At 31.8% G+C, this 16,752-nt stretch overlaps 1 protein-coding gene across 7 annotated transcripts; it reads right to left on the reverse strand.

Annotated features, from left to right (window-relative positions):
* Positions 1–870: 870 nt before the first annotated feature.
* LOC119676607 (G-protein coupled receptor moody) lies at positions 871–16,483 on the reverse strand. Of its 7 annotated transcripts, none has more exons than XM_038087870.1 (6): positions 16,402–16,482; positions 7,322–7,387; positions 2,653–2,793; positions 2,433–2,603; positions 1,571–2,331; positions 871–1,507 (listed from the first exon to the last, which is right to left on the reverse strand). In XM_038087870.1, exons 2-6 carry the CDS (start codon positions 7,384–7,386, stop codon positions 1,026–1,028), a joined length of 1,620 nt encoding a protein of 539 aa, XP_037943798.1. In that variant the 5' UTR covers position 7,387; positions 16,402–16,482; the 3' UTR covers positions 871–1,025. The 7 variants fall into 7 exon arrangements, with proteins under 7 accessions (XP_037943798.1, XP_037943783.1, XP_037943791.1 ...); XM_038087855.1 differs by having other exon boundaries at positions 16,398–16,478; XM_038087863.1 differs by lacking the exon at positions 16,402–16,482 and adding an exon at positions 10,886–11,100.
* Positions 16,484–16,752: the final 269 nt, after the last annotated feature.

The raw sequence follows: 16,752 nt of genomic DNA on the forward strand, positions 1-16,752 counted from the left end.
GTGCACTTAGTAGTATAATTTTTTTCTATTTTTGTGTATTTTTGTGTATTGCGAATAATAAATTTGAGAAAAGGTATAGGATATTTGCCAACTCTAAAGTTTATTAAGTAAATGAAATAATAATATAATCTTAACTTAAGTTTGTGCTTAAGTTTTGAAAGACATATTTTTTATTTCTTCTATACAAATTATATAACACTCTGACCCCTCTCCCATCACGAAGCCCGTAAATTCTAAATTGAGTCATAACGAAAGTTAATATAAAGTTTATACTCAATGCTTCAGTCTATCTGTTTGATTAGAGAACAGCGTTGATTGCGAGTGTTTTTTTAGCTGTTTTACATAAAAAAAACTTACTTTAGCAGTACTTCAAACCATCAATGAATATAACATCTGTGAGCTAAAAAAGTGGCACTATAGTCGATGGACGAATTGGAAAACGTATATTTTTAACCAGTGGTTAACTAACTAGTAATTTAGACTGATGTGAAAAGACTAGCTCGCAGTATGTCATATTCCACACACTTTAAACACAACTGTTTTGTTCAACTATTGTATTTGTTTATTCGAGTGATTCACTTATTAACAAAACGCTTGAAAATACGTGTTCAAGCAACACACAATTTGCAAATATTTTTATTATAGATATTTATTATTATTATTATTCGTCATTAGAAGTCTTAACATACAACTAAATATGTAAAATATACTATAGTATTATATATTTTGCAAAGTAATTTGTAAAGTTATAAACCTTGCATAAGGTTCAATACATAAAGAATACATACAATATATATACAATGTATATATAACTAAGATTATACATATATTTTTAAATATTTTAAAAATAAGGCAAAATATTTTTTGGTATTTTTCGATTATGACCTTTGGTCATGCTTTCTTATTTTCTACTTTATTTTAACAATTTAATGTACAAAACTAAATAATACTTATTTTATATCATTTATTAGTTTAGAGCTTAATACCATAAGTTTCAAGTTTAACCGCGGCTTTATATTTTATATTTATTGCATATTTTTTCTAATATTAATTTTATATTTCGAGGATATAATGGGCTTTTCTTCTGCGCTTACATATGTGTAAGTAAGATTATTCGATTGTGGATTTATTTCAATTTTGCTTGGTAAACTTTCATGCTTGTCAAATTCTTCGACTTCGACTTCATCTTCTCTCTCTATTGTTTCTAAGCCTCCAGAATGGTATCGCCGTCCACCAGAGTAATTCGATTCATTTCTTTTTCTTCCTCGCGTTGGTACATATTGCGATTTACAGACTGAAAAGCATTGTTCGTCTTTCGTACTTTTGAAACTTCCTCTTTTAGGCAGTCCTTTGGAGAATTCAAATAGCATGTGGCTTTTGTTTTCGTTTCTAACGCAATCGGTTGAAGTTGCAAGCAATTTAAGCTCTTGCTTTGGTGATCTGCATTGGATATTTGGGACACCAGAGTTCGACTGTGGTTGCTGCTCATTGCTGCATCTTTCCATTTCTCTAAAACAAATAAGTGACTTAGCGAAAAGTATTCCTAGTACAGTACAATTCAATTACGTACCTTTGCCACTATTTTCAGTGAGTGGCTTGGTGAAACTTAACAGTTTCGAAATTTTACATGTAATAACTGTTTTATATGCTTTACGATATTGCTTATTCATAATAACATAAATAATTGGATTAATACATGCGGAAAGATACAACATAATGTAACTAAATATATGAAAATTGGGATGCTCAACATTTCTATCAGCGACTTTTGCTATTGTAATTGGCAAATAACATACGACAAATGACAAGAATATGGCTAATACCATTTTGGTTATTCTCCATTCATTACGCTTCGATTTTATTTCACGTGGTTCTCTTACATCTGAAGGCTTATGTATAGCATCGACTTTGATATCCGATGAAAAACTACTATCAGAGGAGATTCTGTTAGATCGCATATCTTTGCCAATACCTGACGCAGGTGTTGACCGTAAATTGTTTGGAATGGAGTTCTGTTTCTTTGTGTGATGTTTAAGCCTCTGCTCAGATTTACGAACAACCCAAAATATTTTTGTATAACAAGCTATAATTATGATACATGGTATGACGAAAGCTGTTATAAATAAGGTCGTTTTACTACTATGCCCAAGTTCATCATTCATAATTGAGCAAGTCCCTAATTTGGGATCATAACCAAATGTTCCCCAAACGCCTAACAAAGTGGGAAGTTGCATTCCATAAGAAAACATCCAGCAAAAAATTAACATTAAAGCGATCCAATGTTTTTTATATATTTTTTCATAACAGCTGTGATGAGCAATCATTACATATCTGCAAGAAAAATACATTAATGATAAACTCGAAATTATTTTATATTATGATTATAAGCAAGAAAAATGAAACTAGGTATATTCAAATTATATTCTACGTACCTGTTAATTGTTATCATACCAATACATAACAAAGACACACCCACATTTCCATACTGAATAAATGGAATTAGTTTGCATAATAATTCACCGTGTGTCCACGTCCCTTGAATGTAGCGTATACCACTAAATGGTAAAACTAACATACAGAATATTAGGTCTGCAAGACATAAGCTGTAAAAGAAATTATAATTACACACGACAATAAAATATATGTTAATACCTTATAATAAAAGCTGCTGCAACATTTCTTACTTTTGGATATTTAATTAGTGCAATTATTGTTAACAAATTACCACAGATACCAACAACCATGATAACAAAGGTCATCACAGCTGCAAAGGTGAGCATCGACGAAGGAAATCTACAAAAAAAGTTAAGTTAGAAACTAAGTTTGAATCAATGAAAATCTCAACTTAAAAATATAAGAGCTTATTAACATATTATTGTTGGACAAAATGAAATAGTTTATTTAATTGTTATAAAACAATGTGTTAATGAAAATATTAGCGATTTATTTAGTTATTTCATTTAAGTTTATAAGTTCTTAAAAAACTGATAAGTTATAAACGACATCCACACTGCATCACGCAGACGCTTTAGGTTCGTTGGTTTCTGATGATTTCTGCCTGCAAATAGCCATATCAAATGGGTACATATTGGGTACATAGACTGGGATAGATGAATAAATATTGATGTTGATTCAGCTGTCAATAAGTGTTTAGCTATTATTATTGTCGTAGCTGTGTAGGTGCTAGAAGTACAGTGCCACCATCTCAAAAAGACAAAATCAAAATGAAGTGAAAAATTTTATAAAGGAGCTACTGTTGTAACTAATTAGAGTTAAATAGATTATATGACTATGAGCCATATCTAATTTAGTCATGCGTTGTTTTAGTATATGGCGATTCTCTCTCTCTATCTCTATCTCTCTCTCTCTCTATTCTAATATTTACTCTCATATTCGACCTCCAATCACGCATTTTAATTATATTTCTTGATTTATTGCAAGGTAAATCAAATATCACGGCTGACACATCACAAACTGTGATAGTTTTGGCAATGGACCTTTGTGCAATTCATATTTAATTTCTATCCAACCAAAAATATATCATAGATATGTTAAATTTTGTGTTATAAGAAAAATGTCCATTATTATTGGTTAAATTTATTTAGTAAATCTTCAAATTTTATTATTTTTATTTAATTTTTCCTGGTTTATAACATCGTAACCGTAGTTCGTCTTGAAGAACGAGTGTCATGTGATTAGATAATATAAGAATCTCTACTGTAGTTTTAAAACTTCTGCATTAACTCCGAGTTATGTAGCTAAAAGCTTGCTTGTAAGTCAAAAGTCAAAACTTATACGAGCGGGGGTAACAATTATATTGTGCTCCTGCAGCAGATAGGGAATTGAATGAATGTGTGAAAAATATTGTTTTTCAAGTAACAGCTCCAGATTTAAATATAGAAATTAAACGTAGAAAACAGATAACAAGAAAGGTTTTTAATAAGACCACCGTCGAATTGAAAAAGTTAATTAAGACCTGTCTTATCCAGTGGCACAATATTTTTACTAGGGCTATATGAGACCTGCAGAACACAAAAGAAATAAAGAAAATAGTAAATTAAATTAATCACCTACTTTAAGGCCATAGGGTAATTGACAGCGACCGCTATTATTCTTAAATTATTTCGATTTAGTTGCAAACAATACTTCAATCGTTTTAGGTTTAATGTCTCTATAAACTATATTTATTGTGATAGCCCTGGTATGTTCTTTTAGTATAATATTTTATATCGCATAAATATGAAGTTGAGAAAATATGAGAAGATATGTGGGAAACTTGGTCCCAGTGAAAAGGTAGCAACGGTCTCTGAAAAACAAGCTGAACAAGCTTGAGGACCAATAAGGAAATTGGTAAGGCGCAAAAATGCATCCTCGATAAGATATACAAAATTTGTCGAGTTCCTGGCGTATGGCCTCACTTTGTTGTTTACAGTTTAAAGCTCAAATGGTTTACCATAAACTGTACGGAGGACGAAACTATGACCTGGTTTAAGGAGATAGTTCCAGCCCGGAAGCCGTGGCCGTGGAACCCAACTGACGTGGCAGAAGTGCCAAAGTCCGAAATCTATGTTAGCTACTTCCCAGGCTCAGCTTCTTGGCAAAATGACCGAATTTTGGCGCAAATTGAGTGCCAAAAATTCGGACATGCATGTCAGAGAGTGGCGGGTGCTTCACTGACTCCATAAGTGCGATTTCGTCGAGATGGCGATTGCTGACAGAAGCTTTACCATGTCATGTGTGTTGAGACTAAGAGAATTATCGACGAACTCGTTTCTTGGTGATCACACCATTAGAACTCTTACTGGTTCGTAAAATCTTTACAGTCAATAAAACTAAATGGGCCATCTCCACTTTTAGCACGTTTAAATCACCTGGTATCGATATTATACAACCATGTCTCCTTCAAAACGGCGTTGATATATTGACACCGATATTAACAAAAATATTTGAAATTAGTTTTGAGTTAGGCACGATACCTAAACATTGGACAAAGGCTAGGGTAGCTTTCCTACCGACAGTCGGATCACATGCCAAAAGTTTTCCGGCCCATCAGCCTCACTTCTTTTCAGCCTAAAGCGATGGAGAAGATTCTAGACCAATATATCAGGGAAGTCTACATTAAAGCTTCATTTCTCCATATTGAGCAATATGGTTACTAGTCGGGAAAATCCACTGAAACCACTATACGTAGTCTAACTAGTAAAATCGAGAATGCTGTAGACATGGATTCTCAATATGCTGAGAAATATAAGGACAATCTTTGAAATGGAGGTCTTGCCTGTCAAGTTAACCAAAAGATGCTCTCAAGGAGGCATTCTATCACCACTCGTATGGCTATTTATCATTGACGTGCTTTTATTGGAAGACCTCATATACGAAGTTTAGGGCTTTGCAGATGATACTATTATCATGGTTAGAGGCAAATTTGATTCTACTATAACCGATCGGATGCAACTAGATCTTGACATCACTCAAGATTGGTGTCATAAGTAAGGACTCTCGATTAATATAAATAAAACAATCTAACAGGACACGCAAAAATTCTGGAATTCTCCGTACCTTAAGATCTTTGATAACATAAATAAAATAGTAGCTTTCTCCAGGGAATTCGAAGTGATCAATCAGTAACCGATCAATTTGGAGAAATAATCTTAAAACAGAGCTTACAATTATGGTATACTGATGGGTCTAAAATGGAAGATGGCAGTGCAGGAGCACGAATTATAGGACCGAAATTCCGCAAAGCAATCGTAATGGGAAAAACCGCTTCAAATATTCAGACAGAGATCCATGCCTTAGACCTATATGCGAGAGAGTGCCTACACAGGAGCACCCGAGCTACCAAAATACGCATTCTTTCGGACAGCCAAGTAGATCTAAAATCTTTAGGAAACTCCTCATTCCAATGAAAGTTGGTCTGGGAATGGTTTCAACTTTTCAATGACCTACCATCAAGAAATTATGTTAATCTTATGTGAGTACCGGGACATGAAGGGCATGAAGGCAATAAAATATCAGACTCCCTAACAAAGAAGAGTACATGTAGCCCTTTCATTAGTTCAGAGCCTTTCTGCGGCGTAACAAATAGCTTCACAAACAACTTATTATGTGAACAAAGAAGACAAAGAAGAGTACATGTAGCCCTTTCATTGGTCCAGAACCTTTCTGCGACGTAACAAATAGCTTCACAAATAACTTGTCATGTGAATAGGAGAAACAAAATCTACTTGACTACTGAAGAGCCCACACAGACATGCAGTCAAGAAGATTCATTGATCCTGAACACATCAAAGTTGACGGTATTCTTGACCTTAGCAGAAACGATATTAAACTCTACACTAAACTTCTTACAGGACACTGTAGACTTAATTACCTTATGAAGAATTAAGGTGTGGTAGAAAGTGATTCCTGTCGACTCTGCCATGAGAAGAAGGAAACATCAGAATATATTCTATGCAGCTGCCCAGCGGTGGCAAGAGGTAGACTTGACTACCTTAGAAGCAGGATCTTAGAAAATTAAGCCTACACCGTTTATGAGATTTATAAATAGTCTAGAATTGTTTTAGTTGGGCCTTTAGGCGCAGAATAAATTTTAGGTCGGAGTGGATCCATAGCCTATTATTTAATAATAATAATATTTGCGTCCGATATTTTCCAACTTTTGTAAAAATAATTAAGTGCCCATCAGTAAAAATGCTTATTTTCTCAAATTTAACAAAATCAATAAACTTTCAATAAAACCAAAAATTAAGTACAACTATTCGAGTTGAAATCCGAAATGTAATTTATTTTACTTTTTATCAAAATGAGCGTGATGGCTACAAGTGTAGATTTGTAGTTGATAAACTCAAAAGTAGGAATGTTTTTGCAGCTAAAGTAGTGTCAACCACCGACTTATTATACATTCTTTAAAATAAATAATAACAAATAATGGAGTTGTTCACATAATCTGCATGAAAATTTATATGAACATTGGACTTTTCGGTCCGACTTAGGATCATTGAGATAGTGGCAATGTTACAAATCGTTGGCATATTGAAATAGCGTGCCCTAATTAGAACAAGTAACACAGGTCATATCATCCCAAAATCTTGCAAGTAGAATATATCGTTTTGATTGGACGTCTATGTTATGTATCATAATGAATTTCTACAATAATTTAATTTCAAGAACTAGTATGGAATTCATATGACTGGAATCTTTCGCTAATCAACTTTTTAAATAACTATGTTTATAATATTTCCATGTTGTGATTATGCCTGAATAATATTAATAAAAAAATAAACATTCTTGTTAAATGAACAGAATTTTAGTAACATACCTATTTTCCTCTTCAGTTGGCATTATAATGGTAGGAAAATTACTACCTTCAGTTGTAGAATTCATTCTGAAAAATTTAAAATATTGTTAAATTAATTAAATACTTATGGTAAATGTGAAATGACTTTAAATTTTTTAGATAGATTTTTTAGATAGATGTAATTGTTTAGAATAAACTAACTAGAACTTAAACATGTTCTCTTTAATCCAATTTTATTAATTGCTTTAAAATACAGTAAGCAACTTTTTCTGATTTTGGTTTAAAATATATCTAATTTGTAAACTTTAATACTCTACGGAAATTGACGTTGAGCAACACCACCATCTTCGTTGCAATAAAGAAGAAACTCTCCGAGCCGTTTGATACCAAACGAAGTTTTAGACAGGGGGACTCCTTGTCGTGTGACTACTTTAACCTAATGTTGGGAATTCGAGTTAATCCGAGAAGCAGATTTAAATCGCACTACACAATATTTCACAGAATTGTTCTCTTTGATTTACTCTGCTACATTGATTGTCACTCATCTGTTCTATGCTGTTCGACCTCATTTGTTCGGTACTATTATTTGTACTATTATTATACTATTATTATTATCAACGACAACGCTAACTCAAATTTCCTAAATAAATTTCATTAACATTTATAAATAAAAATTAAAGAGCTTGCAAGCTGTTTTATATATAACTTTAACTTTTTATTAAATTTAATCTATTTTCTAGAGAATATCAAATGACTACATAACTACTTATTAATAGAAAATATTCAGGATAACAACTAAACATTATTTACGTCCACATATTATCATTACAGTTATATTAATGATCATTGAGCATATATTGTTAACCTTTTGCAAATGTTTAATTGCATTTCGAGATCCCTATATTTTAATCTGTTATTTAAAATGGTATGAGCACTCCAAGAACTGAAGAACTGGTGTTTCTTCTTACTTAAATAAAAATTGTTTTATGGAAATTAATGGTAAAAATTTGTTTACAACTGAAAACTTCGAAAAGTATATAGACCAATAGGTTAAAAATTATTGGAAGCTTTATTTTTATATGCTTGTATATTTAATTATTGTATCTTCTCTTTAAACGAGACTAATTATAACTTGTAAAATATTATCACTAATAACATAACATTACAATATAAAATAATATAAGTAAACCTTATATTACGGATCTCACTTAGATTCGTGGGTTGAATTAGATTAGATTGGTGGGTTGAGGTGCATTATTAGGAATCCATTAAACTATATGAGATAACTAAAAATAAGAGAGCGGTATTTACTTGAATCTATTGAATTTTAATTAATGGCTGGACGGTCAGTTCTTTTTAGGCGGGAAATAGTGGATTAAAATACGCGATTCTTAGCTAAGGGGTCTTAACTAAGGGAATTTGTAGATCTCGGTGGATTTTTTTATTTCTAATATACCATCGAGCACCAGTAATTGTTCTCAGTATTTTTGACTGAGCTCTTTGGATAATTTCAATATATGAAGCACAATATTACCAAATAACATAAGACTATACCATAATACCATAAATCCATATCGGCTGTTATACAAAAATACCTTATACTCTAGCTATATTCGAGCTTCATTTGTAGTTTTTTAGCTTCAATGTGTTTGCACTAATTTAGTCGTCTGTCCAGGTGTTGGAGATATATTCCGATTTAAGTTAAAAATGACGTGTCTGCATTTTAGTTCATTAATTTTAATTCGTCATTTTGACATCTCTTTCTCCACCCAAAACAGGTGCGACTGAAGTTGGTTTGAAGCTAGCATAACGTTTTCGTTTCGACATAAAATTGCCGTATCATCGGCAATCGTTGTGGTGATAATTGAATTACTTATTAGGATATCATATGTGTAAGGTACATACAATATAGAGCCCAGAACACTTCCCTATGGAACGCTAGCTTCTATTGGAAAATTAGTAGAAGTAAATGATTTATATTTGACTTTAATAATTCTGTTCTGTAGATACGATTATAAAATTATGTGGACAGTTGCGGGTAAAGACAGCGTATTTTATATATGATCCCATTTTGCCATACTTTGTCAAATACTCGTTATACATCCAGAGATACCACAGAACAATATTCTCTGAGCTCAAATGCGTGTCTTATTTCGTTCGTTATACGATTAAGTTGCTCAATGTTTATCGCTAAAACCAAACTGGTGCGAGGATATCCTACGGTTTTGACTGTCAAAGAATGGTTTCAGATTTAAAAACAGTGTTCTTTCAAAGAGTTTAGAAAGACATGGCAGTAAGCTTATTGGCCTGCATGAAGAAGCAATCGTGGGATCTTTACCTGATTTGTAATAATTATAATCATGAATGTTTTCCACTCTGTTGGGTAAAAGACAAATTTAATAACGGCATTAAAGTCTTATGGCAAAATTTATGGCCAAAAAAGGTAATTTTTTTTTACCACGATAACATCTCATGTCATCATATCCCACTGTGTTTTTACAATCTAAGTTATTGGTGATTATTTAAACAAGATCATTGACCGTAATTTTCGTTAGAACACCTATTTTAATTAACCAGCAAATGCTTTAGATTTTGTTTCATCGATTCTTGCCCAATTTCCGAGAGAGTTTCTTATTGAAAAATCTGATTCTATGGGGGAATTGATATATTTTCTGTTTTGTGCTATTTGGACATAGATTTTGAATATAGTTATATTGCCTGACTTTAGTTTCTCTGCTTAATGCAATTGCAGGTTTTTGGACATCCTTGAATAATGTTTTCGCTGAAGGGGACCTATATTTTGGTCATTTACGCCTTAACCTACGGTTTTGTGATACTAAATATTCTATGTTACTATTTGTATTTACTTTATTGCATATGTAAATTTTATTATTATTTTATCAGAGTTGCATTGTATCTTGCAATTTGCGAATATGTGTGAACTACTATACTTTTTATATTTGAGCCAGTTTGTTTTAGGACTTGTAAGGTTATAGGACGAGTAAGCAACGATAACTGCATACGAATGATCCACGAATTGTACGAGCTTTATCACGACATTGATATAATTGAGCGAATTAACACCTAGCGGCTTCGCGGGCTTCGTCATGTCGTGAGAATGAATGAAGATGCTCCAGTGAAAAGGGTATTTGAAGCAGTAGTTGACGGAGGAAGACGTAGAGGTAGACCGTATCTCTGGGGAGTTAATTAAGATAAGGGAGCTCTAACCCACCTTTATGTACGAGACTAGAGAACGCAGCACGCAGCAAAGATTCGTAAAGAGACATGATGTGTAAGGCCGAAACGCAATAACGGATTGTTATGGCCACATAAGTATGTAAGTAAGGCTATAAGAACAGTCATATAACTGAGGACCATCAAGTAAACAAAATATAACTGGAGAATGGTCAGAAGACAGGTCGCATTTAGTGTATGTTGAGCTAAAATTTCTAATTATGCCTTTGGATACGACGAATTTTATTAGGATTGGTAGTTTATTGTTATCTACAGGCTAATATATTGACTGCCCAAAAGAGATTAAATCTAGTGCAATTTTATTTAAAATGGAATTGTAAAGCTGTTTACCTTTTGGATTACAGAGCCGTGTATCCTAATACGTATGCTTGGCGCTGTAGTCTCGTGCTGCAAGAAATCTGTCACCTAGAGTTGAGAAGTAATCCGTAAATTGGGTCTCAGTAATGTTGAAACTATGGGGCAGTAAACTGCCGACAGAGTCAAATTTTTTCCCTTGTGCTTAATGCATACCGATGTGGCTTGCATGTAGTTATTGGCATATATACCTTACAATTTGTGTGATTGGTTTTGTAGAACAAATAACCAGAAAAAGAAAAGAAATTTTTGTGTAGACATCATAACATCCACACTTTGTCGAGATATAAAGTTTGTGAGCTCTAGTTTATGAAAGTTTAAGTCGTTTGCATTCGATGTACAAATATTTAAAGTACTCATTTATTAGACAAAAACATTTGCATTATTTGACTTAGCATATTAACTATCTCGTTAAGAATAGTTTGCATGACTGACATAAACTGAGTTAAGGTCTGGGTGAGAGTGAATATCATAATTTCCAAACTATTGAACTGGAGGGGCTTATTGCTTATCAAATTTAATGAAATAAGCATATGAAACACCTGGAGTAACAAGCTTAGAAGACAAAGGTTAGGGTATTTGAACTCATTCAAGTTCTTGTAGGTTTGCGTAAGGCTTCTTTCTGCAGAGCTAACCTGTGCTTTATAAATAGGACAGCCTCTGTAGTTTGCGCTGTAATTTCGTCTAAACTTGCTTTATTTTTTGGAGTATCTTGTAATGCTTTATTGCAAGTTAAAAGTCAAAAAGTTATTTTGGAAACCAAAAATATATTTAAATATTAGAACACACATACAAATATAATATATAATTATAGCATTTATCTAAAAACAAGTTATAAGCACTGCCGGTTATACCACATGTGATACGAACTACATGGATGTCGCTTTAACAATTATTAGTAAAAACATGGAACCATAACAGATACTACTTTCATAAATGTAAATAATAGATATTTTCAAGAATTTTTCATTTCAAAGAATCGTAATCAATTGACATCGAGGATGTCAAAGAATTATAAAATCGAAAAAAACAGCTTTCCTTCTACAGCTTTCCAATATCCAAACAAGCCACCCTAGTGTGTGTGAGCACCTTTTGTAAATCTTACAACAGGCGAAACCGTAATCGTGTAGTTACTGTAATTAACTCTTCAAAGTAAAGGAAAGAAAATAATCGCCGATACAGGGGGCCTCCCTGTGGCTGTTACAGGGAGGCCCCCGAACTTAATGTGTGAAATTGTTTTTTTAACCAATTTCTACCACTGCGAGTAAATCAAATATTTATTAATACATAAATAGTGTAGTTAATAAATAGTGACTATTCAAGGGTCAATTGTGTGTGATTTTGTTGTGGTTCCTGGGACCTGAAATGTATATAAAATATGAAATGCTACACATAAAGTTATTAGTTTTCTATTCATTTGTTGCAAAAATTATTTTGAAAAAATTTCGGCACATTTTTTTAATTATCGCAGATGGAAGTAGTCTTTAAAGTCCTTAAAAAATGCTCGATTTCTACTTCATTTTCATTTATACAATTTAAATTACTCTCACTATTTCTTTACTCATAAATATAAAATGCATCATGATCTAATTTTCTGATTATGATCTGATTAGACTAAAATTTATAGTAGGCACTAGAGTAAGAAACTGTAATTTCGTTATAAATCCACAAAAATGCTAATATACTTATTGCACAAAGTTGTTATTTTATCAGGGTTTGAATTGCTGTGACTATTTGCATTGCTTGACTATATAAAATAAATTAACAATATACATAAGCAAGAGCAAAAAAGGCAAACTGGTTTTATTTTGAATGCTTGCTAATAGTCGATTTTACATATTTAACTATTATGCGTTTGGAACAAAAACAAAAAGAAGAAATGTATACACATTTGCTTAAAGCAAAAAATAGCGACTAATGCATAAGCGATAACGTTGCACATATTCCAAACGCATAATAGTCAAATATGTAAAATCGACTATTAACAAGCATTCAAAATAAAACCAGTTTGTCTTTTTTACTATTGCTTATGCATACTGTTTATTTATGTTTTTATGGAATGCAATAGCAATATTTATGCAATAGTCAAAATTTGCTTGCTTTTGCTATTTCTCAGCAAGCAATTCAAACCCTGATTTTTATATTTGTAGATATGTTGTTAATATAAAAAAAAAATAGACAGTTATTCCAATAGAAATACATTTTTACTAAAATTTTGTACGGAAGAGAATTAAAAGAAATTTTGTACACTCACTAGCATTAAAAGATTATTCTGCAAACATCTAATAAGAATACTGCCAGCAAAGATATTTATATTTTATAAATTTCTTCATTGAGTTCAAATCTCGTTTAATATGGAGAGTCGCACCAGTGGATAGCCTTTTGTTTAGTTCTGATTTTCCCGATAAAAGAAAACAAAACGTTGGTAAAATAAAAATCAAATAATTTAAAAAATTTAAATAGATCAATTTTTGTTACAAACTCAAATTCTAAATAACATGTTTTAAAATATATTAGCACGAAGGAAGTTCATTATGTTCTTCTCCTAAATGAAAGTAAGGATTCTGATTAACAATCAGAAAAAAATTCAATTATTGAAGTATTGTAAGATACTTTAAAGCGAATGTGTGCATATTGTTATAAAAAGACAGGAGTATCCTATACACAAATCCTCAATGAATTTGTTTCCATTGCTTGCGTAATAAAAGTCTAACAGAGCGCTTAGATAACGTTTTCAATTCCTTTATTAAATATTTTAATTTGAATGTTAACAGAAACGTTACTTTCTAAAGTTCATGACTTCAAACGTATGTCGCTGCCCTGCACAAACTCTCATATGAGAATGAAGTCATTTCTGCTATTCAATTAAATTCAATCAAGAAATTATAGAAAACAATATGAATGACACTAAATTGAAAGTATATACTATAGGAACAGTGCAGGAGAGCTATGTTCCTATACTTTCTGTATATTTAACTACATACCTACTCGTACTCGTGAGGCCGAAAGTCTTGAAGTATAACTGCATTGTCTTTGTGAACAAAAAACTCATGTGGGCAACTTATCTCCCCAAGCTTTTAAATTAAGTCAATTAAATAGTTTAAGGAGGTCATGCATAAAGTAAATACATATATTGCAGCGCATATTACACAAGCGTTTATATATTCGTCGTAATTGCTACTAACAATTGGGTGAAAAGATCACATTAGCTCAAATTAATTGAGTGTTATGGTTATGAAATGCTGAAGAATATGATACATAAGTTGTATATTTGACATTACTGGACGGCTTGATATTAAATTGCAGTCATAGTCGTGATCGCTGAAAGGAGTAATTTGATATTGTCAACTGAAGAGCTGTTCCACACATCTCTGTATGCTTTCTAATAAGTGCATATGTACTATAATTCATTACTAACGATATTATCTGAATGTGGTAAAAAGTTATATTTTACTGTGTATTAATTATTAATATCCTTTTACTAATAATGTATTATTTACTAAGACTATTTTCATTCGAATATAACATCAAATTTATGCACCGATTCCTTAAGTGTGCATTTTTGGTAAAATGACGTTACTCAAGTGCCTTTAACATCCGTCAGTGATAAACTTTTAACAATAATAAATGACTCCCACTTAGTGGAGTGTATTAAAATTCAGTAGTTACAAAATGTCTTGAACTGGATGATAAATTAATGTGCTTACATGGCAAATACTTTTGTATGTGGCACTTGCACGGAAGCAACCATCTGCTGGGCAAGTTATGTTCATTTTCTATTTAAAAGAAAAAATTAGCTGAAAACACCCGATTGAATTTAGGTAAGTTCTTTGGATGCATTTGCCCACATGACTGTATGTTGTTTACTAAATTTGCTACAAAAAAAATCTAACATTTGGATAGTTGTATGCATAAATCTGCGTTATTCTGTGTTATTCAAAACGAATACGAAGTGAATTTTATAGTATTTTATCGTCCTACTTTGTATATGAATTGGAAGAATTCATATTAAGCATTAACTAAATTAATATATCATTTTGAATATTATTTTTGTGAAAAAAATATTTTTGTGAAAAAAATATTTTTATTTCTAATCCTATGTGAGACTTAGTTCTAACTAATAGATATTCAAAAAAATTAGAAAGTAAAAATAGAATGAATGTTAGAATTTTAGTAAATCAAGCAGTGGATGAAATGCATTTAAAATAACGGTCGTAGATTTGTGAATATTTATACTACTGTAATAATAAATTGTAATACTGTTATTACAATATTTGTAAACGGTTTTCCAAATCTCTGCAAAATGAAAAGTAATTATTTCCTTAGTTATATTTAATATTTATATAACAAATTGCATAAATTTATATATAATTTATATAAGAATTGTCATTTTTATATGATTCACACATTCTCGAATATGATCAGCATCATTTTCTCAGCATCTAATTGATGGGACTACTTAATATCAAAATCTTTTTTGTTTTGTTCTTTTGTTTTATGCGACCGTTCTGTATGTAAGCTTTTTGCTTCAAAAATAAATAAAACACCTTCCACCCTCTTCTGTAAGATGTGGATATTTCATTTTTTTGAATCAAGTTTTTATACGCCGATACTGATGTGCTTTGAGCGAAAATAAGTTTTACCTTTATTACAATTGTCTGCCCATATCCTACGTATAGTTTTCGAGTGAACATTGTACATATGGATATTTCATACAAGCATATTTTTCTTTAAGTGTGATCATAAACAGTACTAAGAATTATATTTATGTTTTACATTCGTAACTCCGTTAAAAGTCATTAACTCTCGGATTCGAAAACTTCAACTTTTCAGGTATTGTTTCATTGATTGATGCACTCAGAGAGTAATTGATACGATCGCATGGACACATATATATGCATATTTACATGCATAAACAATAGATTTCAACGATATTGTGAAGCGTCAGCACCGATGAGTAATAATTACAGAAAAACCCAGCGAACTCTTACAAAATGCAAAAGAATATACTCCATAAATGAATACCTACATTTTTGCAGGAAACTCAACTTCAAATTAGTTTACGGTAACTCAATACAACAACACAACAAAAAGTATGATTCATTAATATAATGTGGACAACTGCGTTTTGCTTTGATCTAATAATGACTAATGACAGTCAATATTAAGGTGCGAAGAGTCTCTGAGATCCTAATTGTTAATCTGCTCATTGCTTTTATTGAAGCTAACTCAAACCAAACACAAATATAAACGAATTAAATTATTCGGCATATAATAAAAAATAGAACGGAGCTTAAGCGTGTATTTTCGCGAAGAGTGATCGATAATTATAGATTGTGTAAGTTAAAATGCTCATTAAAACATTTTTCGAATTTCTAAGGCAAGTTGTTGTGATTATTTTCAGTACTGACCTTATCTCTAACAGAAATGCGATAAGTCAGTATTGGACAGATAAAAACGTTTATATAGTAAGTAGCCAATAACTTACGCACGCGAACGATTTTTGTTCAAACCGACGACAAATAACTTAACACCCAATTACACCCGTTCACAATTGAAATTCAACTGGTGAGACTTGTTCGTAAACAACACGCAATCGACTTTGTTGACAATTTATAAGAGAACACACTCAACTCGAAATATTTAAGAGAACACGAAAGCGCAGATCAGTTTGTCGTTTGCATATTTGTTGAAATTTAATATTGTATCAACGAGCACAATTCTAATCGGTCATGCGATAGCATTCGGTACGCTACATTTCAGCTTCAAGTTCATAATCTCTGAATTAGAGCTGTTTACATCCAAAAAGTACAGTACTCTTCATCTGCCAGGCTCTTCAATTC

Source organism: Teleopsis dalmanni, chromosome 1 (assembly GCF_002237135.1).
Source record: "Teleopsis dalmanni isolate 2A chromosome 1, ASM223713v2, whole genome shotgun sequence".
Classification (NCBI taxonomy): domain Eukaryota; kingdom Metazoa; phylum Arthropoda; class Insecta; order Diptera; family Diopsidae; genus Teleopsis; species Teleopsis dalmanni.

What these genes read in the sequence shown, in the direction of transcription:
- LOC119676607 (XM_038087870.1), bottom strand. Translation starts at nt 7,386, where the DNA reads ATGAATTCTACAACTGAAGGTAGTAATTTTCCTACCATTATAATGCCA. An exon ending in GCAGCAGCTTTTATTATAAG is followed by an intron (nt 2,604 to 2,652) that starts GTATTAACATAT and finishes TTTCTTTTACAG; the next exon opens with CTTATGTCTTGCAGACCTAA. An exon ending in GGTATGATAACAATTAACAG is followed by an intron (nt 2,332 to 2,432) that starts GTACGTAGAATA and finishes TTTTTCTTGCAG; the next exon opens with ATATGTAATGATTGCTCATC.